This window comes from Podarcis vaucheri, assembly GCF_965113315.1.
Source record: "Podarcis vaucheri genome assembly, chromosome: 3".
Taxonomy (NCBI): Eukaryota; Metazoa; Chordata; class Lepidosauria; order Squamata; family Lacertidae; genus Podarcis; species Podarcis vaucheri.
In genome coordinates, this window is record NC_138761.1 from 74,814,620 (window position 1) to 74,827,959 (window position 13,340).

The 13,340-nt window shown below is 41.5% G+C and overlaps 1 protein-coding gene across 1 annotated transcript in view; it reads left to right on the forward strand.

Annotated features, from left to right (window-relative positions):
- SEC63 (SEC63 homolog, protein translocation regulator) overlaps positions 1 to 5,221 on the forward strand; it is a 29,303-nt gene extending 24,082 nt beyond the window's left edge. The window contains exons 19-21 of the mRNA XM_082218487.1: positions 1,718 to 1,816; positions 2,356 to 2,460; positions 4,807 to 5,221. Of these exons, the coding sequence (XP_082074613.1) occupies positions 1,718 to 1,816; positions 2,356 to 2,460; positions 4,807 to 4,950 (348 nt within the window). The 3' untranslated portion in view covers positions 4,951 to 5,221. The remainder of the gene's footprint in view (positions 1 to 1,717; positions 1,817 to 2,355; positions 2,461 to 4,806) is intronic.
- The last annotated feature ends 8,119 nt before the right edge of the window (positions 5,222 to 13,340 follow it).

A 13,340-nucleotide genomic window follows, 5' to 3' on the forward strand; every position in this document is an offset into this window, starting at 1 on the left:
CCTGGCTATCTTTCTGCACAGCCATACTCTTATACTTCCCCCATTTGTTCAGGAGCAGTTCCCAATGTGTTGTTCTTGTAAAGTGGTATAGGAAACTGCAGTCTCTTGAGCTTTGCTGGGGATCTTGGAAATAACTTCTTTAGATATTCCATGCTGTACTCTCTGCAGAATGTTGAGCTGGGATTTGCTGAGGTTGTATCTTCTCATTATACTACTAAATAAGCTATTTCTTGATAAGTGGAGCTAAGAACTGCACAGGTTGCCGTGGAACCTTGCCCTCATATTCAGTTCCATAAACATACTGATTTCCTGGCATGCTTATGTTTACCACCCATCTGCTTGAAAAGAGCATTGCCCACTCCACAGGTAGTGTGCCAGCTTAATCCAGACATGCACTCTATTCTATCAGTGATCTGCTTAAAAAGGAAACCTTTAGAACAGAAATCTAAATCTTGTCAAGCAGTGCCAAATATTGGGCAACATGCTTAGTTTTGTCTGACACTTAAGACTGCTTTGTTTCTTCAAAATTGTGCCAATCTCATTAATATTGGCTTGCCATATGAACAGTTTATTCTTTGTTCATCTGCCATGCTAGAGTGCAGAACTGGCCATTGTGATTAATATTTTAATAACACAACAGCCTTTATTTTTTTGAAAACAATTGCTCTCTTTTTAATCCCTATTTAGAGAGTGTTTTGTACCATTGGGAGTGCAAATTAAGACATGTCAGTTAGATCTGTTTTGTGGAAATTGGAAACACTGGAATTTTGTTTACACAAAATTAAGCACTCAAAACACCTGAGTCCACTATTAAAAGGAGCAAATAGATACCGAAGACTGATAGGGCAGGCAGTGCTGGCGTGGCCATGGAGACAACCCTGTTATGAACCCTCTAGATCTCTCTTCTTAACTAGCGTTTAATCTAGGCAATTTAGGCCTAGTTATCTCAAGCAATTTGTAAGGCGATAAATCGGTGTGCCAAGTATATTATTTATTCTTAGTTTACTATTTTATTTTGTCTACTTACGCAACACTTACTAGATCTAAAATATCGAAATGGTTTACAATAAGGAGTCTAGTCTCTGAAGAGTCAAGGGATCTATATCCCTTTGTAATGCAGGTGGCAGCTCTCATATGATTGGGCAGAAGATTCTGACACAGAAGACAAGAATGTAAAGGAAAAAGCTAAGCTTAGAACCCTCCTTCCCAACATCTAACTTTCTGTATTCATAAAGGGCAATCCATATTGACAGCTTCTAACCTCAGTCTAAATCAGGCTTCCTCAACCTCGGCCCTCCAGATGTTTTGAGACTACAATTCCCATCATCCCTGACCACTGGTCCTGCTAGCTAGGGATCATGGGAGTTGTAGGCCAAAAACATCTGGAGGGCCAAGGTTGAGGAAGCCTGATCTAAATGAAGTAGTATAGTTGAGACCCAAACCTAGCACTTCATCTGTGCTTTCCAAAAACGTCACTGCCTAAAATGGCAATATTTTGACTCCCTGGTCTGTATTAAGGGTGGTGAGGTGCAGCGAGGAAGAAGCTAAAAAAGGCTTTCTTGGGATGAGCCAATTCAACCAAAGCGCTTGCAGCTCCTGCTGAATGTACAAAAATGCACAAGTTTTCATATTGAAAATTCAGTTTCACTGATCTAGGTATGGCTTTCTTTTTTCTTTTTCTTTTTTCTAACGTCCTCCCTATTTTTCTCCTGAACAGGAAAAGCAAGAATGGTGGTGGCTATATATAGCAGATAGGAAGGAACAAACACTAATATCTATGCCATATCATGTGTGTACACTAAAAGATCGGGAAGAGGTAAAGTATCATGTTACTTTCCAACATTTGTTTGAACCACTGGTGTAGCAGTAAGATACTTATTCCCATTGACACTCTTATTCTTAAAAAAACACCCCCAAACCCAGTAAGTATAAGTCTCTCCTCTCTTCCAAGGGAAAGGAGCTACACCTCTCAAAAGCAGATACAAATAATTAATAAAAGAGAACTAATAATGGCTGCTGTTTAACTTGTTGAGCGATCATGGGGCACCCATTATTATTGTTGGTGGTGGTGGTGGTTATTGGTTTCTATTATTAGTTTATTTCTTGCTTGTACAGTATAGGATATTTTGTTTTTTAATGTTTGATGCTTTGTTGTGTTTTATATATGTTGTAAGCCACCCAGAGTGGCTGGGGAAACCCAGCAAGATGGGCAGGATATGAATTTTAAAAATAATATTGTTATAATATTATTATGATTATGGGCTTTTCTGTTCATTTTATCAAAACTGTTTCACAGCTCTGCTTGTAAATGTCTGCTTATAACTTGATGTTGTTGTGGATTAATTTTGTCTCTAGGTAGAACTAAAGTTTCCTGCACCTGGCAAACCTGGAAACTACCAATATACGGTTTATTTAAGATCAGATTCCTACATGGGCTTGGACCAGATTAAACCATTGAAGGTATGCTCTCTTAACACTTGCGGGTTTGGGAGGGGAGTTTTTGCAAATTCACTGCAGAGATTGAAGGTGACTGTTGCTATATAGAATTTAATGTACACAGTCTTGTGCTATTCCACAATTGTGATTTCTTCATCAATGCTGGGTTTTTCATTTAACCAAAGGGTCGTTTATCTTTGTTCCAAAGTTCTGCTTAAGCACAAGCAACGAGATCCAACGATTGCGACTTCTTTTACAACTGCAAGTTTAAAAAATCTCTAACTTGGCTTACCACCCAAATACATGCATATCAATGCAATCACACACAGATCAGTGATAGAGCCATTTACAATGCAAAACTAAGATAAAACTGCCTTTGAGGTACCAAAAACAGATCTAGAAGTTTTGGTGTGTGCATTTCCCTGTGTAAATGCATTCCATATCCTTGGGGCCAGCGATTCTCCATCTGCTCGCCACTGATAGCACTTCCCTTGGAAGAAGGAGCTGGAAGTAGTGCCTTCCCAGAAAGTGTGTAGTGTAGTTTCTTGCCTGGGAGAAGAGCTTTTCCCAGAGATTTTGTTCCACAAATGAGCTCTGCTTGATCAAAAGGCTTCCCCTCTTATCTCATTCTTGCGGCAGTGCACATCTGTGTGCATATCTACAAGAGTAGTTATTTCTGTTCCTCCTTGGCTGGGACCTAAAGGATCACAATCTGCATGCATTAAGATACTGGTAGGAAACACTTATCTCTCAAAAGAGAGAGAGAGATATTCAGATATATCAGATGGAGTGGGGTCAGGGGTCCCTCACAAGGGGCTATTTAAGAATGCTGGGGAACATAGTGGGGAAGACAGTGCCAGTAATTCCCTTTTGCAAGTGTCCCTCCCACTTACACTAGCGTTAGATACAATCCAGGATAGCAGTGTCACTTGCAGAGCCACTTCAGTGCGACATCCGGGGATGTAAAAATGAACTAGTTAGGAGTCTACTTTCCTTTTTTTAAAAAATAATTGTATGTAAATGAGCCATTTATATGAGCTAAAGCTGATTGACTCCATCTGACGGAGCCCCTTAATAATAATAATTTTATTATTTATACCCTGCCCATCTGGCTGGGTTTCCCCAGCCACTCTGGGCGGCTTACAGCATATCTAAAAACATAAAACACCAAGCCTTAAAAACCTCCTGATACAGGGCTGGCTTCCAGACATCTTTTTAAAGTTGTGTGATTCTTTATCTCCTTGACATCTTTGATGGGAGGCCGTTTTACAGGGAGGGCGCCCCTGCCAAGAAGGCCCTCTGCCTGATTCCCTGTAATTTTGCTTCTTGCGGTGAGGGAATCGGTAGAAGACCCTCGGAGGAGCACCTCAGTGTCCAGGCAGAACGATGGGGTGGAGACGCTCATTCAGGTATACTGGGCTGAGACCGTTTAGGGCTTTAAAGGTCAGCACCAACACTTTGAAATATGCTCGGAAATGTACTGGGAGCCAATATGGTCTCTCAGGACCGGTGTTATGTGGTCTCAGCGGCCACTCCCAGTCACCAGTCTAGCTGCCGCATTCTGGATTAGTTGTAGTTTCCAGGTCACCTTCAAAGGTAGCCCCACGTAGAGCGCATTGCAGTAGTCCAAGCGGGAGATAACCAGAGCATGCACCACTCTGGAGAGACAGTCCGCGGGCAGATAGGGTCTCAGCTGATGAACCAGATGGAGCTGGTAGACAGCTGCCCTGGACACAGAATTATTGTGGTCATTGGGCTGTCACTGAGCTTCGTTTTTTGGCTTCTCTGCTTCTGCACTTTCCCTTGAAGTTTATTGTTTATCATTAGGCTTGCTGTGTGTGTACAAAGTACGTTAAGGTAAAGGTAAAGGTACCCCTGCCCGAACGGGCCAGTCTTGACAGACTGTGGGGTTTGTGCGCCCATCTCACATCTATTGGCCGGGGGCCAGCGCTGTCCGGGGACACTTCCGGGTCACGTGGCCAGCGTGACATCGCTGCTCTGGCGAGCCAGAGCCGCACACGGAACGCCGTTTACCTTCCCGCTGGTAAGCGGTACCTATTTATCTACTTGCCCCCGGGGGTGCTTTCGAACTGCTAGGTGGGCAGGCGCTGGGACCGAGCAGCGGGAGCGCACCCCGCCGCGGGGATTCGAACCGCCGACCTTTCGATCGGCAAGCCCTAGGCGTTGAGGCTTTAGCCCACAGCGCCACCCGCGTCAGTAACAAAGTACGTTACTGAAGTATTATTATTATTAGCCTTGTAACATAATTCATAATTCTGTAAGCCCCAACAACTTACATAAAATGATTAATCTCTGTGTTCTAACTCACTTCCATCCTTTTCTGGACAATCTCTCAAACTTTATTTGCAGCTGGAAGTTCATGAAGCTAAACCAGTGCCAGAAAACCATCCACAATGGGATACAGCAATAGAGGGAGATGAGGACCAGGAAGACAGTGAAGGTTTTGAAGACAGTTTTGAGGAAGAGGAGGAAGAGGAAGAGGAGGATGACTAAAACAGTACCATGAACTAACTTGTGTTACACGGGATATCTCTACAAACTTTTGACCTGGGAAGGGATAAAACAAAAACAGTGCAGAAGTACTGAAGATGGATTTTTTTTTTAAAGTTTCTCTTTACCAATTATGAGTGCTTTATGTAACTTCCCAGTGGAGGTCTTTTGATCAGTTGGTATAACCTGGAAGATGCATAGGGCTCTTTTACAGCCTTTAAGTACAGGACGTTGCATTTATTTCAACTGAAAATAAAAGCTTTTTTATTCTAAATGTCCAGACGTGTGGGCTATGTTGTCTGATCAACTTTTGGTCCAATATATTAAGAGGTACTATTATTAAATAGAAGCAATCTTTAAATCAACTTTTCACACTAGAAAGTTTATTTTATACGTTGAAGCCTCCTATTGAAAATAACACCCCCTTGAGTTTCTGTTTTGGTAAAATCCAAAAGCAGTTTTGCAGTGATACATGAACATTACTGAAGCTGAGATTTATAGCTTTAAACTCTCTGTTTTGTTTTGGACTTCAGAATTGGCATCCTACCATTAGTTGGGGACATTCCTTATTGTCATGAGGGCTGATTTTTTAAAAAAAGACGTAATCTACCTTAAGCAGAGGGGAACTTTTGCCCCATACTCTCATGCAGGTTATAAATGTTTCTGAATCTTTCAATGGCTTAAAGCATATTTAAGCAACTAATATCAGCAAATCATACAGAATTTATTTTGATAAAACTGTATGTATCAAATGACTGTGGGACCATATGTTACTCAATGTGGTGGCTTAATACATAACACCTTTTACAAAAGGTAACAATTATCAAAGCTGACATTCTTGGCTTTTAATCTACCTTAACCCTGTCAGAAGCCTTTTAGGACAGACACATAAGGCACGCTAAGATGGTATGTTTTTGTATTTATTGAGAACAATTCAAAATAAACTGGACTAAATTTGATAAAACGGCATTACAACAGTGCATTTTTCCTCTCTACTGAGGGCCGAACAGGGATGCTAGCATGGAGAACCAGGCTTCATTCTCAACATAAATAATTGCTTTCGATTTTTAAGTGTATTTCTGGAGCGTTCTGTGAAGGATAAACAAAAACTTACTACGAATTTCACTTTCTGCCCACATGTAAAGGTAATAACTATTGATGTGGTTAGAAGCTATAGAAATACATCTGAATGTCAATCATGTAGTAAGATTTTTATAACTATATGTTGAGGAACTGCAAGACTGAAATACTGTAAAACATTTGTGACAAATGGGTTTGTCATAACAGGAACATTTCCATATAATAGAAGCTGCCCAAAAGCCAAATGAGCTGCTCACTAATTTGTGACCTTGTTTATGAAATAGAGGATTGTCACTTTAAATGCAAACTTACATTGATAATATTTCTTTGTAATTGCAATAGTTGCAAATAAAATTTGAAAAATGTCCTAAATGCGAAAATGGTTTCATTAAAAAAAAGCAAAAACCCTGTGCTAAGATGTTTTCCAATTTAAATTGTAGCGAATGGATGCAGTCCATAAGTATGTGTGTGCACCAGATAGAAACGTGTGTTCAAGATTTGGGCTCAGATTTCTGTTCCAGCTGAACACCACACCTAAAGTGTCAGACCATTAAGTGTCAGAGCACAACAAAAAATATATGATACAAAATGGCTTGGGGCAGAAAAAAACATCATTGGCTTCAGAATTAAACAAGCCTTGACTTACACTACAGGTTAGAACAGCATCCCCCAACGTGGTGCCTTTCATATGTTTTGGAATATCTCAATTCCCTGCTTTTCTTTCTGTTTATGCTTCCAGAATATTGGGAAATTAGTTTTCCCAGGGCTCCTCGTGCCATGCAGTGCCCAGGCCTTATTCTTACTGACAATGTGTTGTTATGGGGTAGGATGCAGTAACTTAGCAGGCTTGTTCAACTCTTGTGTCTTAAGTATTTTTGCTCGACCTGCTTCTCTAAGGGCAGAGTGTAGCCTTTACAGTGAGCTACGGCCAACCCTAGTTCTCTCATAAGTACACCTGCATGCTACCAGTGTGCTTAAAACACCTGTTTGTCATATTTACACTTAACCTTGCATAGGTGTGGACTCTTCAGGGTAGCCAACATGGTTCTCTCTAATATTGTGGGACTACAAGCCATGAGAATTGGCAATGCTGGCTGGCATCTGGATGGCATCATGTTGGTGTTTCCTGCTGTCTGTGAAGCTCTACAACTTAAAGAAAAAACATTTTGACCCATCCCAGAGCACATAGCTGCTATCCTACCCTGGTTTCTCATCTGCATTTCTCCTCTTTGCTGTTTCCTCCTGCATCTCCAACTCTTAAACATTTCACAACAGCATACATTTGGGTACAGCTCAATGCCTACTCACTTTATTCATGCCCATCTTGGATTCAAAGTATTTTTTGAGTAACATGTTACTGTTCCAACTTCTGGCTGATAGCAGGTAAGGAAAGTTCAAAACAAAACACGATATTCTCTAAAAAGTGTCTCATTAGCCGCAACATCAATCAAATACTTGAAAAAAAACAGCGCAGCTCAAACATCTCTGCTGAAAGCTTTTATTGCAGCGCCTCATTCCAGTAGGGGGAGACAAGCACATAATTTTATAATAAGGAAAACAAAAAGGTTGCTTGCTCAGAATAATGGTGAGATTTTTTAAAAAGGCTCTCTGCTCTTAAAAGAATGAAATAGCCAGTCTTTGACTAATGTAAACACTGAGTATAATAAATCGAAAGTAATTTTGTCTGGATTTTGATCATTCTGTGTAGCCATAATCCTACTTAATAGCTGTTTCTGTCCCATCACTCTCCATGGTACTTTACACAAGGGCAGGTCCATGCTCCAAGGAGGTTAAAATCTAAAATTCAGCATAGGAAATGGGAAGGGGAGGGAAATGGATGAAGGAATAAATAGTAAGAGTGTTTCGATTACACCACATAGACTTAGGAACAGAAGGTATTTGAACAAGAGAGTTGTGCCAAAGACTTCATGGGGAAAGGGGGGGGGGTTTAAAACTTGGATTCTTCATAATCACTTGTGTTGGCTAAACTTGTGCAGTGAAGTTTCATGCAAGATCCTGGAAACATGCAATAGTTGTCGCTATAAATCTAGGAAAAAAGCATCAGGGAAGGTTTAAGGAAGAAATTATGGGTTGGGTCTTGCCTTGCCTTCCGGCTTGTTTGAACTTTTTTGAAATGTTGTATTTAATTGTCTGACAACAACATGTAGGTGGTTCTAATGTAACTAGAAAGTCCCTTATCAAAAGACTTGGACCATTGAATATGATCCAACAATAAGCTCAACCAATATGTTTTTAACAAGCCTCTAGACTTTTTATCCTGTGTATCTCTGATTTCCTCCTACTTTCAGGTTTCTGTTGCTTGAAGTTGCCAAAAACCAAACAGCCCTGCCCCCACCACGTGATTTCTCTGCGAGTCTCCACGTGCTGTGTTTGACATCTCCTTGTATTTCCCTCTGCAGTTCGTTGTAAAACAACTGATGTTATATGACTGAGGTGCAGAAGGTTCAAAGGCTTCCAATGATAGCCTGCCATCGAAGCAGATGCAAGATGACATCATGACAACCGAAGAGGCAGAATGCAGTAAAATTGCAATCTTGTGCTGCTCTTTTCTCATGTAGCATTTCAGACATGAAATGCTGTGACTTTAGTTGTAAGACTGGTTTTGAATAGCATGCTGGCGTTGCACCAGGAAAGAGATGTTGGAATTGTTTATTTAAAATACCTATATTCTGCCTTTTCCATAATAATCTGGCAGCTAATCTAGCAATTAAAACCCACTATGAAAAAAATACATTGCAATCTTAAGAGGGGTGGGGAGAGAGAAAGGCAAAAATCTTTTGGCTTCCCAAAAGTTTGCCTAAATAAACAAGTGTCTTGTTTTTTTATGGTGCCACAGGACTGTTTTTGCTGCAAAAGACTAGGATGGTTGCTCCTCTAAAAATTGTTACTAAAATTATTGCCTAAAAGAGAGGAGTATGAAAATCTGTATGCAGCATCACAGAGCCTTGCTGGATACTGTAATTTAGTCCTGCAATCATGTTTCCTACGTTGGCCACCCAGATGCTACTTGGGAAGCCCACTAACAGGATGCCCAACAATTAGTATTCAGAGGCATGCTGCTTCTAATCTAGGGGTTAGAACATAGTCTAAGGGTCATAACATGCTATTAACAGACTCACTAGTAGCCACTGAAAGCCCTTTCCTCTGTGATTTTGTTTAACTCCTGTTTTAAGCCAGTGGTTATCACATTTGGAGGCAAGAAATTCCATAGATCAATGATCCACTGTATGGAGTTTAGGCCTGAGTAATGTCTGGCTTTTAACATCGTGACATAACACCAGCTAAACATTGCAAAATTCCAATATATCACAATGTCTGAAATAAGGATGGAACTATGTAAAGGAAAACTACTACTACTTGGCAACTGCTACTACTTAGGGTAGTCTAAATCTGACACATTTTTATTTAACTTTAACATACAGTGGTACCTCGGGTTACAAACACCTCGGGTTACAAACTCTTCAGGTTACAAACTCCGCTAACCCGGAAGTAGTACCTCGGGTTAAGAACTTTACCTCAGGATGAGAACAGAAATTGTGCGGCGGCAGCGGGAGGCCCTATTAGCTAAAGTGTTGCCTCAGGTTAAGAACAGTTTCAGGTTAAGAACGGACCTCCAGAACGAATTAAGTTCGTAACCAGAGGTGTCACTGTATTGTTACCACTGTTATTTTAAAGTACAGAATAACGGGGGCAGCAGGAATCATGAGAGAAGCGATGACCGGCTTCAGGGTTCTTCCCACCGTGATTTTTTACATGCGCGCACACACATTGTGATTCATGGTATATTACAATGTTGGATCTTATGAAACCGCTATCATGATGTGGACTTCAAACCGATTTTGGACGATGTATCAAAACATCACCCAGCTCTAATGGATTTGTTATCCTGCTTGCTTGAGCTGCAAACCTCTCTATCCATGTCTGCAAACAACCTATTGGTGTCCAGGGGATAAACCTTTCTGGAGCAAAACAAGACTTGAATTGAACTCAAATGCCTAGGGAAACAGTTTTCCTGTGCAACCTTAGCTCTGTTCTGGGCTGTCCCATAAAACTCTCCCAGAAACTAGCACCTTTTCAAAATAAGCAGAAGCACACCAAGCTTCACAAGGTAGCACAGTAGTGGCCTTGTAGAAGACTCTGGGAAGAGCAGCAGAGATAAGAGCAGAGCTTCTTCCAGAAGGGTGCTTTTCTGGAGAAAGCAATGAAATAGTAGTTAGGCTGTACCAGAGAGATGACAGGAGGATAAGAAGTGATGTTACACAGTGCTGAGGGACAGAGTCAAACCTTTTGTTTTACACTCTCTTAAACACAGAGATGGTCTCACTTTTATGCCTGTAGTGCCTTCCCAGTTTTGTGGTAATTTTTTCCTGGGAATCTCATCAGATAAGAATGGAACTGCTACAGTTCAGAATTTCCAATTCCCAGACTGAACAGGCAATCTAGAAAGATACAACTGTGTGTTGTACTGAAAGTTGCTGAAAGGTCTAGGTGGATAACTGAGCCTGAGTGACATTGGTAGGCACTGACAACTGTAAAACCCTAACCCTCACCCATGGTGTGCTGCTTAAAAAAAATAAAAATTCATCCCCTCCAGCATAAAGGTAAAGGTAAAGGTACCCCTGCCCGAACGGGCCAGTCTTGACAGACTGTGGGGTTTGTGCGCCCATCTCACATTTATTGGCCGGGGGCCAGCGCTGTCCGGGGACCCTTCCGGGTCACGTGGCCAGCGTGACATCGCTGCTCTGGCGAGCCAGAGCCGCACACGGAACGCCGTTTACCTTCCCGCTGGTAAGCGGTACCTATTTATCTACTTGCACCCGGGGGTGCTTTCGAACTGCTAGGTGGGCAGGCGCTGGGACCGAACAGCGGGAGCGCACCCCGCCGCGGGGATTCGAACCGCCGACCTTTCGATCGGCAAGCCCTAGGCATTGAGGCTTTAGCCCACAGCGCCACCCGCGTCCCCCCCTCCAGCATAACCTGCTTTTAATGTGAACTAATCTGCTGCCATACTAACCTGGTTTCTGCAATTCAGTTAAATGCTTAAGCAACTGGATTTAATTTAATTACTCCTCCTTGGTGGTTGAGCTATTTGCAACAATGAGGTTTAATATGAAGTATAATTTTATGTAATTAGCATCAGTGGGCTCAAAGCTGGTATTAGGAATCTTCTCTTGTCAAATTGCATGCACTGGCTTTGGCTATAATTTATTCTTTCAAAAGTGTGTGGAAAATGCTTTCTTCTTCTTCCTCTTTAGCAGAAGGTAAAGGGTGACAGTAACCAAATCTCAAAGTCTGAGTCATCCACTTGCATTATTCCCCTGTTTTGAATAGAATCCTTACTTACCTTTTTAAAGTGCACATGAAACCAAGTGTGTTCCATACAACATTTTGTAATTCAGAAAAAAAATTGTTTGCTATGACTTTGAAAATAACAGTGCTGTCTGTTCTTTATAAAATCTGAAGATACTCCTTCGCATTTATATTGATTTATTCCCAGTAAAGTTGAGGAATAATTTTGCAATAGATCACTGCATCTTTTTGATAAACCATTCCAACGTCTTGGCTAGTTGCTGTAGTGGGAGAAGGAGAGGAAGCAAGTTATTCCCAATCCCCTTTTAGCTATCTGCTGCCTTAACACTTCCAGAGGGAGTCATTGGCCTGAACTTTTATGATTACCCTTGAATTTTACAAGAGATGGGGGAGACTGGCATAAAAAGAGCAATCAATGAATTTAGCAGGAGATAAAGCAGCTGCCCACATTTACAGTATTTGCATGCCTGAATTCCACCATGGAGGCTCTACCTTTGCTTCCTCACATGCAAACCACCTCACTGAGGTATGGGGCACTCTCACAGTGAGTTTTGATAGACCAATGGTTTTCAGACTATATTCCATGTTGAGTTTTATAACACATGAACGGAATACAGTACAGAAGGAAAGAAACCATGTTCTCTGTGTTTATTACAACAGGGTTTATGGAAGGAGACATCCTGGCCCCTACAATGAGATCATTGGAACCAAATGATTACAAAAATTGTGGGAAGAAAATGACCATGTTTTGCCATATTTCAGTGAGGCGGCACACTTGTATCACCATTGCTTTCCCGGTTTCGCTTTCTGAGAGGAAGAGTGGAGGGATGAGGTGAAGGAAGCTTGGCCTGGTGCTCCGTGGCAGGAGCATTGGATTGGTTCCATCACCACATGTTGGGAAGCTTGGGAAGCCATGGGGCCTCATCCTCCCTACCTCACCAACTGCTGCTGCCTTATATGTAGATGAAATGAAGTCAAACCATGCTGCAGTGAAATTGTCATGTATGCTTTTTCCTCTGGCAACCCTTAACTTCTGAGAAATCGTTTCTGGTAGAGCAGCTTGCCACACTTAGCCCTACTAATAATCTAGATTATTTAAAATTTTCCCCAAATTTAGCAGTTGTGGCACAGATGGATAATGAATTGTTTATTTTAACACCTCTATCCTTGTCAATAGAAAGATTTAAAAGTGCAAGATATGGAGAGGGTGAAACTGGTTACTTAGTTCTTAGGACAGTTTCAGGAAATACTTCCCTCTCCTCCAAATGCTGAATGTTTGGGCAGGCCCACCACATATGTTTATTTGTACTTAGTAATTGACATCCTCTCCGACATTCGGGGATAACTCAAGTGCATAAATGAAATTTGTTTTAGGGTTAGGTACCAACCAAGGACTATTTTGAAATGTATTTTTCTAGTACGTGCTGACAGGGATTTGTATGCAGTCTTAGCCCAGAGCCAATTCCAGCTGTCATAACACCTGGAATTTATTAGGTACCCTTGGATAAGAAGATTTAATAACGGACAAGCTTCTCTGAAAAACAACTTGGCCAGTGTGCCTTATGTTCCTCTGCAATATACAGCTGCAAGGGACTGTGGTTTTCCAGAGAACTTGCTGATTTCAGATAGTAAGGTTCAGCTGACTTGGTCAGTACCCTACTTCAATTGATCATAAACCCTAATAAATTCTTTAGAATTCTCTGCAACCCAAAGGGCTATTTGCAGGATCAATGCAGAAATAAGGCCCTGAAGGCAAAATGAGAGCTGGTGTTGTGTAGTGGCTAGTGTTGGAATAGGACCTTGGAGACCAGGGTTCAAATCTCCATTCAGCCATGTAGCTCACTGGGTGACCTTGGGCCAATCACTGCCTCTCAGCCTAACCTGCTTCACAGGGTCATTGTGGGGATTAAATGAGGAGGGGGAGCACCAGCATCTCTCATGATCACCACTGGGTGTTGGTGCATTTAATTTAGCACTTTTAT